The sequence below is a fragment of the Lagenorhynchus albirostris genome, chromosome 6 (genome assembly GCF_949774975.1).
Source record: "Lagenorhynchus albirostris chromosome 6, mLagAlb1.1, whole genome shotgun sequence".
NCBI lineage: Eukaryota > Metazoa > Chordata > Mammalia > Artiodactyla > Delphinidae > Lagenorhynchus > Lagenorhynchus albirostris.
Window position 1 is genome coordinate 71,571,845 of NC_083100.1, and position 13,962 is coordinate 71,585,806.

Consider the following 13,962-nt stretch of genomic DNA (forward strand, 5'->3'; position numbering starts at 1 on the left):
CACTTTATTATACCATTTGATTCCTTTATATACCATTTCCACACATACTAACTAAAATTGTGAAAATGCATTACCTAGTTGTACCTCTAATCCTTTTAAAACTTAAAAAAAACCTTACTTCAAAGGATGCTAGCTTTCTCTAGAGGTAAAAATATTATGCACACTACAGGTTAACAGTCCAAGTATTTTGAAGATGAGTATAGAAGATAATCAATTGGAGAATACATATATAAAAACACTTCAAAGAGTGTACTGGAATCTGATCATGGGATGCCAGTTGCTTTGGGTGAAAAAGCACAATAGGGTAATCTTGGATTCCCAGGAACTGTTCCAGAGCCACCAATATCTGTGCCCACCTGGTATGAAGCACCCTGGAGGTTGTAGGACTTTGAGAAGAGGGTAAGCTGTGCAGATGCCTGTAAAGATTTGGGCATTAAGTGCCTTCACATAGGAGCCCAGGCAGAAGTCCTAAAGCTGGAACGTGATCTTAAGAGATTGGAGCTGCTGGCGGAGCTGGCTGCCTATTAAAGGTCCATGAGGACCTGAACAAGGAGCAAAAAAAAAACAAAAAACTATGGCTTCTGTTAGGGACTCAGAATTAGGACTCTTTCACCATTATATTCCTAGAACTATATATAAACCCAGGGAACACCTTTTATGATCTAACAAAGCTAAAGAACAAGTAAAATTTCACACACAAAAAATCTAAAGAAGTGTGTTTTGATTAGTAGTTAAACGTCTTCTTTTAAAAAAGTGTTAACATTAAAAGTGTTAAAATTAAGGTGATTAAATATATTTTTTTATTTTAAATAAAATACCGATGGTTATAATAACACCCTTCCATACATTAAAATTAATTTAATTTTTAAAAAATAGGCTCTTAAAAAACTAGTGTCAGTTGCCCAACCGATCTTTCCCAAATCAATTATTCTGGTATTATTAAGCCTATAAATGAAGCTCTAATTTGGTAGAAAGAGTATATATATACTTAGGTTTTGCTCTGTGGGTTTAATTTGCAAAAGTAAATTCAACAAGTCTGGGGAGGGGAAATTCCACCTACTTTCGAGATCTTCCATATGTGCCTGAAGAGTTCTTGCAAGGTTAATAAACTAGAAACAATGCAGAAAGAAATACAGTAGTTTAAATGTAGCAAATGGATCTAAAGAGAGAATCAGTATAAGAGATTCATTTCTACTTAAAAGTCAAACATAATTTTAAGCCTTTAAATAGGGGGGTCTTTCTCCCCCCACATCAAAACTTACAAGCTTAAGGATATGATTTTTTTTAATGTCTTATATAATCATTATTACCTATGTAAAAATCATATATTAATCATGTAGAAACTGGGAGCAGATATAATATTCTATGAATACTGCTGTCTTCTTGCATTGACATAATACTTCCAAAAACTATGGAGAAAATAATTAAACCTCTGCATTTTGGACCCAAGTGAACTTTAGTGGTCAATTAAAATAATCAATCAGTATTTTCCTGCCTAGAAGTATTACATTTGACTCCGTACTTTTAAAAAAAATCATAAAAGTGACTTCCACTTTAATATTAACTTGTGTATACCTTTTACAAAGGCATGAATTCAACACATATTATTATATACTTTATATGGTTCGTTCACTCTGAAGAGGTAAGTTGCCTGTTTAGAAATCAAGAGCTCTTTGCTCAAATTCTGAAAGCTCTTGATAGTTCGTTCTCTTTTCTCTGAATGATAATAAATCTGTCAACTGGCTCACAGGAATAGTGTTTACATGATTACAGAAAAATGTTCTACCCATATACACTGAATTGGCTATTTGATAATTTTCAAAATATAATGGAAACATTATACCTCACCATAAACTCTACTAAATTTTCATCACCAAGAGAATATCTATATAAAAAATAGTTTGAAGGATATGTTTATGAACACATTTCAAGATAGTAGGTGTTCAGAATGCTACTGTAATGAGATATAGACTCTAGTCCTCACTACATAAAATGGGCAAGGCAGTATAAATTTCCATAACAGTACCATTTAATTAAAAATACCTAACAAACAGCTAGCTTAAGTGTTAAATTAAGGCAATAGGGTATAGACTAAATACCAAATAGTCCAGATCTTAAGTAGTTTGAAATATGGAGGCTTAAAAACTACTACACTTGTAATCTTTTACAAGATAGTAACAAATAAATTGAAGTTAATTTCCCATACTCTTTCAGTTTTTGGAGTTCAATTTCAGGTTTCTAAGTTAAAATACTGAGTCTTGTTTTTGTTTTTTAATTAAAAAGAGCATTTTCCTTAGTACTTCCAATTCTGCCCCCGTTTTTCACTGAAATATATTCCAATCACCTTCAAGAGCTAGAAAATTACTTCTTTTTCTAAAACAGCTTTATGAGAAAATAAGGCTGCTTGATAAAGAGGTAAGGCAGACAGCAATTTCTATTAAATCTACAGTACCTTTAATTTTAAGAAAGATTTTAATGTAAGAACTCCCCAAAGGAAATAGACTGTGAACATATAAAACAATCTGCTTTCCAAAGCAAACACTTGTTGCATCACATCCTCCCTTTTCCCCTGCTCCAAGGTTACTTACTCGGACACGTGTGCTTGGTTCATTCGTATTTCCCATCATATCAGAAAAGCTTTGTTCGCACAAGTGCAGTAACACAACTAGGTAGAGACCAGAGCTGATAAACTCATACTCAGCCTTCAAAAGGGAAGCAAATGAGAAAAAGAATATGGAGAATGAAAAATTAATAGACAAAGAGATTGACATCCAAAGCATACTGAGAAACTAGAGAAAATGTATTCATATCCAGTCTTAGTAAGAGATACAGCATCATCCATTAAACCAAGAAATAAAAAGTCACGCTCCATAATTTCATAATTTTACTAATGCTGTAAGGTGTACAAATAGGTGTGTGAATATCCTCTTTATTTTCATACAGTCTTCTTTTATGTAATTTATATAAAAGTGGGACTTTTAACTCATTTGATGGTAGAATGAATGCTCTGGTTCTATCAAGTTATAATGCGCCTAACAGATTTTATTAATACAAATGGCTACAAATGTTTACTTAAAATTATCATTTCATCTATAGCTAAATCAATAAATTATACAATTAAAACCTAGTCAAATGGGTCAAGTGTCTATTACATAATATAATTAACTTTAAGGCAACAGCAGATATAAAAATGAACTAATAAAGGTAATAGAGTAACTGTTCTTCGTATCATTCACACAGAAATTTATAGTGGGTAAAAACTGTCCTTTGGTTCAAAATTGTTGTTCTGAAGCTAAGAATACAAGTCATGAATATAGTGTTATTAAAAACCTAATCTGTCCTGTAATTTTTATACAGTGAACTACCTGTAAGTTGTACCATTTTTGGCAATTAACTCATCTGAAGTTAAGAACTATATGTTCTTAGTAACAACTTCAGCAAGTAACGGGTTATCAGATTCCAGAGCATTCAAGAAATCTGAAATTGACTTATTAAAACTTTCTTTAAATCTTCACTTACTTTTCTTATTTTTAACTTAAAAGGAAATAAATTTATGTCCTCAAAATTTTTTTAAAAATTTTAATGGTTATCACCTTGAAAAAATTGAAGCTACTGGACAATGAGGAAATAAATTGCATTAAACTAATCATTTCAAATGAGAGTAGTTCTTGGGCCCCCAGAATCCAAGATTCACACAGAACAAAGAAGTTAAAGCCAGGAAGCTTAATCAAGACTGTCATTGCTTTTACAATGACTCCACCTAATATTTCCTCACACTTAAATTATTTAAGATTGTGGGTCATTAAATCCTTGGAGAACCATGAAAACATTCCTGGTTGAATCGAAATGCCAAAGAACCACCTTTAAGAGACATGATGGAGCACCTAGAGAAGGAAGAATGGCAGAAGAAAACCATCCTTTGAAACCTACTCTCATTTTGAGAAGATGAAAAAAAAATTTTTTTCTTTCCATCATTCTATTTTTACATACTCTTTCCCCTGTTCTTTAAAATACCAATGCTCAGCTATCTAGAAAGACTCCTTAGGGATTGAAGACAACTCCTTGCTGAAAACACTATTCTCTTTGGACAAGTGGCTCATTAAAGAATAAAGTAATAATTAGTATGAATAGCATCTATGCTACATCCATTGCCTTAATGGTTCATTAATTAAATCAGTGATTCTTAACCTGGATCTAAGTAATCAGCTTCAAAGGATCTGGGAATCCCTTAAATTATATACAAATATTGTGTCTTTGTATATTTTGTTAGGAGTGTGATTTTAATCAGATTTTCAAAGGGTATTCATTATTCCCACATTTTCAAAGTAAAGGGTATCCATAAAAGATCATGTTGCTTGATTCCATTTATATGAAATATCCATAATGGATAAATCCAGAGAGACAGAAGGCAGTTGGAGGTTGCCGAAGGAAGCAGGGGACAGGGAGCAACTGGCTAACGGGTACAGGATTTTCTTTAGGAGAGATGAAAGTGTCTTGGAAGTAGATGGCGGTGGTGGTTGCACAACATCGCAAATATACCAAATTGTTCACTTTAAAATGATTTTTATGTTTATGTGAACTTTACCTCTATCAAAAAAGGGGGGGTGTCCACTACTCCTTTAAGTGTTTTTCAAGCATTCATGCATTCTCCCACCATCATATCTCTTTTTATAACAATTATGCTAAGCACACTTGGAGAGTACGGTTCTTGAGTCATCCTTGTAATCTCCTTTAACATCTTTTTTCCCCAGAATTTTCCTTTAGGAGGAAGAAAAGGGGGATAATATTGAACTCTTCATTCTACCTATCTAAGCATCTCAAAAATTTTTTTTAATTTAAAGCTTCAAGAAACAAAAATTAGTGACCAAATCATTATTAGGAGGAAAACATTTATCAATAATACCCCAAAATCTGAGAAATGAGAATATTTGAAAAAAAATTTAATAAGATCAGATTATTCATTATATGAATAGACTATAATGACACAAATACTAAAAGAAAGAGGTTTATAAACAATGTGAACTTGGAATAAAAGATTTCATAAGTTGTTCAACATAAAGTTGGAGGTAGGAATGAGGAGAGTGGAGGGAACCAGGATAGTAGAAGAACATGGGGGCAGATAGGCACATAAAAAGCTATTCCTAACATTAAAAAAAATGAAGGGAGGAAGGGAAGGACGGAGGGAGGGATGGAGGGAGGAAGGGAGGATGAAAGAGGATGAAGATCCAGGGCTTGGTGTTTCAAAAATGTTCTAGGACTAAGAGGTATTCACAACTAAGACAGCTCTTAGCATGCCTATTTGGGGACCACTTAGTAAGCCTTTATTTTCACTTTTATTTAGCAACCATATAATAAATTTTACCTTAATTTTAAACCTGTGACTTGTTTTTTTGCCTTTCACTTTCAAAAAGTTATAGGAAAGTAAAGAAAAATTATAAAATCATACCTAATGCAGTAAAATTGTTGTTATTATTTTAATGCAGGTTTTCTGACCATGATTTAATCTTTTCTTCAAGAGTTGTCCTTTAAGCACAGAATAGACACTTACCAAGGTAAATTAGGCAAAATATACTAACTTGTTCATTTGCATGAGCTCTATGTAGTTCATGAATATCAAAATCCTCCAGGTTAAGCTGCAACTTCTCTTTACAGAGTTCACAGGTGGTTACAGCCTCTAGCGAAGAACCTGGTAAAAAATTACAAGTAAAGCTTAATTTTGCAGGGTCACCACAAAACATTTTTCCTTGTAGGTTTAAGCTTGGAATACAGAAAACTGAAAGGAAGGCAGGGAGGAAGAGATAGCAGGGAGACTGTGCTACGACCATAAACCAGTAATGTCTCCTAAAATATCAATCAGTAACACCTGATGTGCATGTCAAGTCCTACTCTGTGGTACCTAAGCCTCCACTCTTTTATTTGTGGTTCAGCCCACCAGATGCTCATACATTTTGATATGGGAAGCTGACAATGGAATGTTATCTGTACTTCCTACTTCCTCAAGTACTCTGGCAAGATGCCAAGAAAACATGGTATCTAAAACAACTAGTTACATATACTCAGGCTAGCATCTTTAATGTCACAACATATACTAAGACCTTCTGTGGTCTAAGAAATGTGTCTTCCCTGCAGGATAGAAGGCAAAAAAAGGGATCCACCTTTGTTCAGATAAAAACAGCCCCCCTCCGCCATGAAAAGAATGAAGTCCTTATACATGCTACAACTAAGTAAAATAAGGCACAAATAAGATACAAAAAGGACAAATGTTGTATGATTCCACTTGTAAGAAATATGTAGAATAAACAAATTCACAGAGAAAGTAGATCAGAAGTTAGCAGGGGCTGGGGAGGAGGGGGAGAAGGGTGTTAGTGCTTAATGGGTATAACATTTCTGATTAGGATGACTTAAAAGTTTTGTAAATAAATAGTGGTGATGATCACAAAACATTTGGAATATACTTAATGTCACTGAATTATATACTTAGGATTGGTTAAAAGGGCAAATTTCATGCTATATCAATTTATATTTTACCACAATTAAATAAAATTCCGTCTGTCCTATAGGCACTCAACATTTGGTTACTCCTAAGCTTCTGGCTCCAATTAAGTAAGTCTTGTCTAATTAAATAAACAGACATTTTCCCCCTTGTGTTTATTTTTAGACAGGGTTTTAAAATGAAAAAATGTACTAAAAATTAGAGCAAGTCATGTGCATAAACAAGATAAAGATTTAGATTCAATTTAACTAGCATTTACTGAGTGTTTGTTATGTGCCAAAATAGATTAGAAGTTCTGGAGATTCAGGATAAGTCCATAGTATTATGACCTGATGGAGAATATAAATAATGTGAAACTTCAGAAGGCTTTCTCTTATCAGACATTTATTCTCTGATTCAGAAGCAGGAAAAAATGTGATGGTCATAAAATATGGACACTGGATATCATTAAAACAAAGTCTTTCACATCTTAGGGTTTCATTTTTCTCCTCCACGGAACAAGTGACCTACAGAAGTTGTTCAAAAAGGCCATACGCAGATGGGAGGAACCCATTTATCCCTACAATCTTTAATCCAGGACTCTGTCCTTTACACCCCACCTCATTCAGTAGGCCCTGACTGCATTTGCCTAAACTTTTACTAGACGTATTCTATTTATCTTTGAACATCCTGTAGCGTTTTAACAGTCCATATATAGTAGCTGCCTAATAAATGTTGAAATGAATCTCTACCAGAGAATCACCTACCAGATGGGGTCTTTATGTAAATACGAGAAAGCCTTGTGGAAACTTAAAAGGAAGGTTCAGTTCTTGAGATCTTAACATTCATTTGACCATGAATACTTATTACCTTTAAAACCTATTTAATTGAGTACTTACTATGAGTCCAATACTGTGAGAAACTATTCATAAACATCATCTCATTTGACCATAACAACAAGCTATTACTCAATTTTATTCATGATGAAACTGAGGCTCAATCCCAGACCTACTTAAAAATGTTTAGGAATGGATGTGAGGCATCTATATTTTTAAAAACTCCAATGGTTAATATTTTGATCAGCAACCAGGGTTCAGAACCAATGTTAAAAGAGACTTACTCAAAATCCTATAGTTAAGTGTTGGAGTCAATATTCCAACCTAAGCATGTCTAACTCCAAAAATCCAATGTTCTTAGACAATATATTGTGTTATCTGTTTTCCTGCCTACATAATACTAACAATCCAATTGCAAATATAACAGAAGGTGAGTCAAGTTGTTTTTCATTTTGGTAATACCTAACATCTCTGGACCCTTGCTAAGTGTCAAGAACCATGCTGAGCACTCATTTTATCTTAATAACACCCCAGGGTGGTGACTAATAAAGCCTATGAGGCTGTCATAACACTATACAGCCAAGAAGAGGCTGCTACAGGTAAGACAGCCCTATCCCACAGGTTCGGGAGCAGGTTAGGTTACAAGAAAAGATAACCCCCTACCCCAAGGAGGCCTTTGCTAACCTTGCTGCAGGAAAAAATTTCCCACTAGCCTCGTAATCTCCAGTTTGAATAGGTTACTCAAACTCCTCCAACAGATTATTAAAATTAATACCATCATACCTCACAACCTGTTTGCCTATGCTACCCAGCTATCATCATCAGACTGTCCTTTTCACACAATTATGTACATTTATTACTCTGGTCTAATTTCCCACCCTACTAGTCACATTCTTACCCTACGAGTAACATTTCACTAGGTCCTCTGGTACTTATAGTCTAACATTAAATTCCTCTTAACCAATCTCCTTTATGAATTATCTCTTCAACTGCAAGCCTGAACCACAGTGCCTCACAAACTGATACATACTCTTCTGCAGCCATTTTTTCCCCCACAATGCTTTGTACCTCAGGACCAAGACATAGGGATAGATGCCCCCTCCCCACACCTATTGCTGTTTTGAAACTCTAAGTCCCTCCTCATTCATTAATGACTTTAGCACGTCTCTTCTTTACCCAGCTTATTTCTTGGCTATTTCAACATGCACATAAGACCACATTTGATTCTGACTTCCTCAACATCCCTGCTTCCAATATTACCCTTCCCCACCTAAGACACCTACTTTATGGTCATACCCTTGACCCTGTCATTGTAATGTACTACTGCACTACTCCTAAAATCCGTATTTTAAGCATCGTCTCCTGTGCACCTACAACTTTTCATCATTTTAGCTCACCTACTCTGGCAATTCTCTTCAATGTCACTGAGATTCAGAGACACTGACCCTACCACTTCTCGCTATCCACTTCCTAATGTCCTTACTCCCTTCCTTATTTTGTCTAATTTCTAGGCTTACCACAACTACAGCCTTATAACACCCTTAACTCCCTTCATCATACTTGCCTGGCAAAGGTCCCAAACCCATCGAACTCAAATCCTCATCTGTATCCAAGTATCTGAAAACTGCTTCTTAAAAACATGTACATGTATCCCAATCCCACTTTTAAATCATATTCATGGCCACAGATTTTATGGACATTAGTACTACCTGAAAACCCTGAAAGCATTTTAGAATGTTATTTTCCCCACACATGAAAATCTCTTAACCCATCCCCTCATCAGCTAAAGACCTTACTAAGAAAACAAGCAATTATATAGGAATTCAAGCACCTTCTCACCAAAGCAACAATCTGATCAATAATCCATATCTACACTAGCTTTCTAGCGATGAAGTACCCTTTTTCCTATTAAAGGCTAACTACTCAACTTGTGCTCTGGATCCCATCTTTCCCTTCCCTTTTTTTTTTTTTTTTTTGCGGTACGCGGGCCTCTCACCGCGGGTACGCAGGCCTCTCCCGTTGTGGAGCACAGGCTCCAGACGCGCAGGCTCAGCGGCCATGGCTCACGGGCCCAGCCGCTTTGCGGCATGTGGAATCTTCCCGGACCAGGGCACGAACCCGTGTCCCCTGCATCGGCAGGCAGACTCTCAACCACTGCACCACCAGGGAAGCCCTCCCTTCCCTTTTCATAATTTTTTTTCTCTCCATTGTATCTCTTGTTAAAATAAAAAATTTCTACCTCGAAACAAAAACAAAACAAAAACATGTACCATGACCCCATACAACTCTCCAATTCCTACTGTGTCTCCTATCTCCTTGACAGTAAAGCTTATTGTAAGAGGGCGTCTATGCTGCTGCTTCCCCAGTCTTACTCAGCTCAATTTAATCATAAAGACACCTCCCCACCACCTCCCCAGCACTGAAGTCACCAAGGTCATCCATGCTACCAAATCCAGCTGTCATTTCTTTGTTCCTTTTTTTTTTTTTTTTAAGATGTACCTGGGCCTCTCACTGTTGTGGCCTCTCCCATTGCGGAGCACAGGCTCCGGACGCGCAGGCTCAGCGGCCATGGCTCATGGGCCCAGCCGCTCCGCGGCATGTGGGATCTTCGTGGACCGGGGCAGGAACCCGCGTCCCCTGCATCGGCAGGCGGACTCTCAACCACTGCGCCACCAGGGAAGCCCCATTTCTTTGTTCTTATCTCTTTGTTCTGATTTCTTTGCAGTACCTGACAGGGTTGGTTACACCCTCTTAAAACATTTTCTTCTTCTGGCTTGCACAACACTACATTTTCTCAGTTTTCTTCATACCAGACTGAGGCTGCTCCTCAAATCTCCTTCTCTGTTCCCACTAAGCGTTTGGGTGCCTCAGGGTTCTGCCCTTGGGCTCATTTTTTTAATATCTGCTCTTGCTCAAGTGACCTTACTTAATCTCAAATCTTAAAATATTACGTGCTCATGATTCCTAAAACTGTTATTTTCTGCGCTAAAACCCCTGAAACATCACGCCTGTCTTGCTAACTGCCCATAATCATTTCCATATGGTTATTTAATAAACAGTTCAAATACAATATTTCTAAAACAGAACTACGTTTCCTCTCCCAAATTTATTCTATTCTGTCTTCTTTATTTGCAGTAAATGGCCCCACCATTTATTTAGTTGCTCAAGGCAAAAATATGAGCTTCGCTAAGTGTTCTTTCTCCTTCACTCCACCACATCCAATCCACTGGCGAGTCTTATAGAATCTACCTCCAAAACATACCAGAATCCCTCATCCATTTCTACCACCACCATCACTACCTCTTGTAAAGACAGACTCCTGGTTGGTCAACACAATAGATTCCCGGTTGACCTCCCTGCTTCTACTCTTGTCCCACTAAACTCCACTCTTCACAGAGCAGCCAAAACATAAATAAGATCATTTCACTCCCCTGACCTTCAGTGGCTTCCCACGACACTTACCTAAAAATCTAAGCTTCTGACATTAACTCTCAAAGTCCTAAATGAGCTAGCCTCTGCTAATCTCTCTTACCTCAACTTATCACCCCTCTCCTTTCCCACTAATTATATTCCAGCCATGCTGGGCCTTCATTCAATTCCTCAAACACACCTAAGTCATTCCCGCCTTAAAGTCTCTGTACCAGTTGTTCTGTGTGCTGGAATGCTTTTCCTTTCATTCTAGAATAGCTAGCTCCTCTTCGTTCAAGTATAAATGTCCTCACCTCAACAAGGCATTCCTTTAACACGTAATCCCACCAGGAGAGCAAGTGCCTTGTCTGTCTTGTTCTCTGTATCCCACATCTAGAACAATGCCTGGCTCCATAACAGGCACCTAATAAACGACTCCCTACAGTAATCTTATTGCTGCATAGCAACATTAGAGACAATAAAACTTTCTCAAGGACACATAGTTGGTAAACAGTAAGAATATTTCTTTGATTCAAAAAGATATTGCATGATGTAAGGGTTACCAACAATAACAAATTACAGTTGCATTATACATGTATGACAGTAGATTGTTCAGTAAATGAAATATAAGAAACACTATTATACGTTAAATTTATGAAGCAAGACTAATGCTCTTCAATGCTTTTGCTTCAAAAAATGATTGATGCTTTTGATAAGAGTATAAATTTGACAATCAATAAATTATAACCATATTTGTTAATTAAAATGCATACATACGTGCATCTCTTGAAAAAACTGTGAAAACAAAATACACAAAAGGGTAAATCTTACCAGAGTTAATTTTGGCCTGTAACCATTTTTTCATACACTCTTGGTGGACATATTGCAAACTTCCTGTGCACTTGCATGGCTCTATCAGCAAGTTAGAGGATGATGCAGCTGCCATCTGACAAATTCTACATAAATCACCTTCTTCTTCTTCAGAGTCCTCTAAAAGGAGGCTGGAAAAGAAGGTACATTTCCTAAACAGAGCTATCAAAACCATCCTGGTTGGTCATTTCCAATCATACATAATCCCAAACAATATCATGGTCTCTCTAGGTAGAAAAAAGGCAAACAACAATAATAGTAAACAGGAACTTCTAAGAAAAACTGTATCAGTAAGAATAAAAATTATAATAAATATTTTAAAGGTAAATGAGGTAGGCTATCCTATTACTTATCTTCAAATGGTTTAAGTAATTATCTTTGGTACCACAGTTTATTTTTTTTAATTTTATTTATTTTTTATACATCAGGTTCTTACTAATCTATTTTATAAATATTAGTATATATATGTCAATCCCAGTTTCCCAATTCATCCCACCACCACCACACCCCACCCCTGCTACCAGAGTTTAAATTCCATGTTTTTCACAATCAATTTGTAAGTTTCACTAAGATTTTAATTTCTGCAGTACCATAGACTACTTCAATTCCAGCAGTATAAAGATAATGTACTTATATACCCATCACTTTTGTCCCTGCAAAACTTTTTTTTTTTTAATATTTATTTGGCTGCACCAGGTCTTAGTTGTGGCACGAGGGATCTTCGTTGCAGCTTGCGGGATCTTTTAGTTGTGACATGTGGGCTCTTAGTCGCAGCATGCGGGATCTTTTAGTTGTGGCATGTGGGATCTAGTTCCCCAATGGGATTGAACCTGGGCCCCCTGCATAGGGAGCACAGTCTTAACTACTGGACCACCAGGAAGTCCCTGTTCCCCCAAAACTTTTAAGACAAGTTTGATGAATTAAACAAATATTGACTTGTGATTTTTCAATTTACATGTTAGCAGAGCCACATATGTTTAAACTGATAAGCTTTTTGTATTAAATCATAATAAAAAAAACCAAAAGAAGAGATTTAAAAATTTTTCATTTTCCCCACCCCAGCGATGTTATTAAATCATCCTTATTTCTACAAGGGTAGGCTTTTAAAGTGTGGAGCAGTTTCCATTAACCTATGTCCTCTATTTCACAGGCCAACATGTACTGCTTAATTTAAATGCAGAATGATCACTGTAAGACAAGTAGTTTTTTAAATTAAAATCCCTATTGCCTTAGTCTACTGCTGACATGAAAAAGGTACTCAGTAAATTGATGATACAGAATGCTAAACTGTTACTGAAATATAACCTGGATTATATGGGTTCCAAATGAGTTTAGCAAAAGATGTGTGGAAAGAGGAACAGGTGTACTTTTAGGTGACTTTCATGCCTAGGATTAACCAGAGATACAACCTCAAGCATTAACATTTATGTTTTACCTTTAGATATAACTTTCTTTGGTTGGTAAGTTTTTACTTTGGGAGACTCAATTTTTTTATACTTTTATTCATTTAATTGTAAAGTATCTTATAATCCTCATTTTTAAGCAAAATATGTAATAAAGGAACACACACATATAAACTCTGTCAAAATAAGCAACAAATGCTGCTTTTTAAACTATCTTACCAGACAGGGTGGTGATGGCTTACTTAGTTTCTCTTTGGAAATGACTAAATTAATTTTTTGCCCTACTTACACTACTGCACTCAAATTAATCTAACTTTGAGCACAAGAAATATAATAGTTACTACATTACTCAGTAGACAGCTTGCAATTAGAGGGAGCCCCTGTAATAACATTAAAGCTAACACTACCAGGGCAGAGTAAATCTTTCTACAAGGAAGGAAAAAGCGCAAATTTTAAAAGAAGAGAACAGTCACATGGTAACAATTTGTCCTATATAAGGGAAAGTGGGAAGATATTAGTCAATGTTCAGTATCTCAGAAAGCATGCGAAGCTCCCTTTATTCCCCAGAGCAAGATTTGAATGTATTTCCTGTTAAAGACCATAAGACCCTAAAATGATATAACAACTATGCTCCCCCAAAATTCCATCACATGGGGCCTTTATGAACAAGAAAAAACAAAAACACCCAACGACCTTAGCTTTACGTAAGTCTTTTCTTCTTACAAGTATATTTTACATCTACTATCCTATCCCATTTTATCATAAAACTAATTTTAATAGGTGGAAAAAGTAAGTAACTACACTTACATGACAAAATAATTAAGTTGGAGTGAAAAATCTCAGATCTTTAATCTTTTTTTTTTTTTTTCGGTACACGGGCTTCTCACTGTTGTGGTCTCTCCCGTTGCGGAGCACAGGCTCCGGACGCGAAGGCTCAGCGGCCATGGCTCACGGGCCCAGCCGCTCCGCGGCA

At 36.2% G+C, this 13,962-nt stretch overlaps 1 protein-coding gene across 4 annotated transcripts in view; it reads right to left on the minus strand.

The window, feature by feature from the left end:
- Positions 1-13,962, minus strand: part of MARCHF7 (membrane associated ring-CH-type finger 7) — a 48,541-nt gene that overhangs the window by 2,746 nt on the left and 31,833 nt on the right. For 2 of the 4 annotated variants that reach the window (XR_009541176.1, XR_009541177.1), the window contains exons 6-10: positions 11,548-11,717; positions 5,577-5,686; positions 2,589-2,702; positions 1,061-1,109; positions 357-542 (exon numbers count right to left, since the gene is read on the minus strand). Coding sequence is in view for 2 of the 4 variants with exons in the window: in XM_060152809.1 (XP_060008792.1) it covers positions 1,061-1,109; positions 2,589-2,702; positions 5,577-5,686; positions 11,548-11,717 (443 nt within the window). In the remaining 2 variants the exon portion in view is untranslated. The remainder of the gene's footprint in view (positions 1-356; positions 543-1,060; positions 1,110-2,588; positions 2,703-5,576; positions 5,687-11,547; positions 11,718-13,962) is intronic. The other 2 variants (XM_060152809.1, XM_060152810.1) reach the window with 2 other exon arrangements.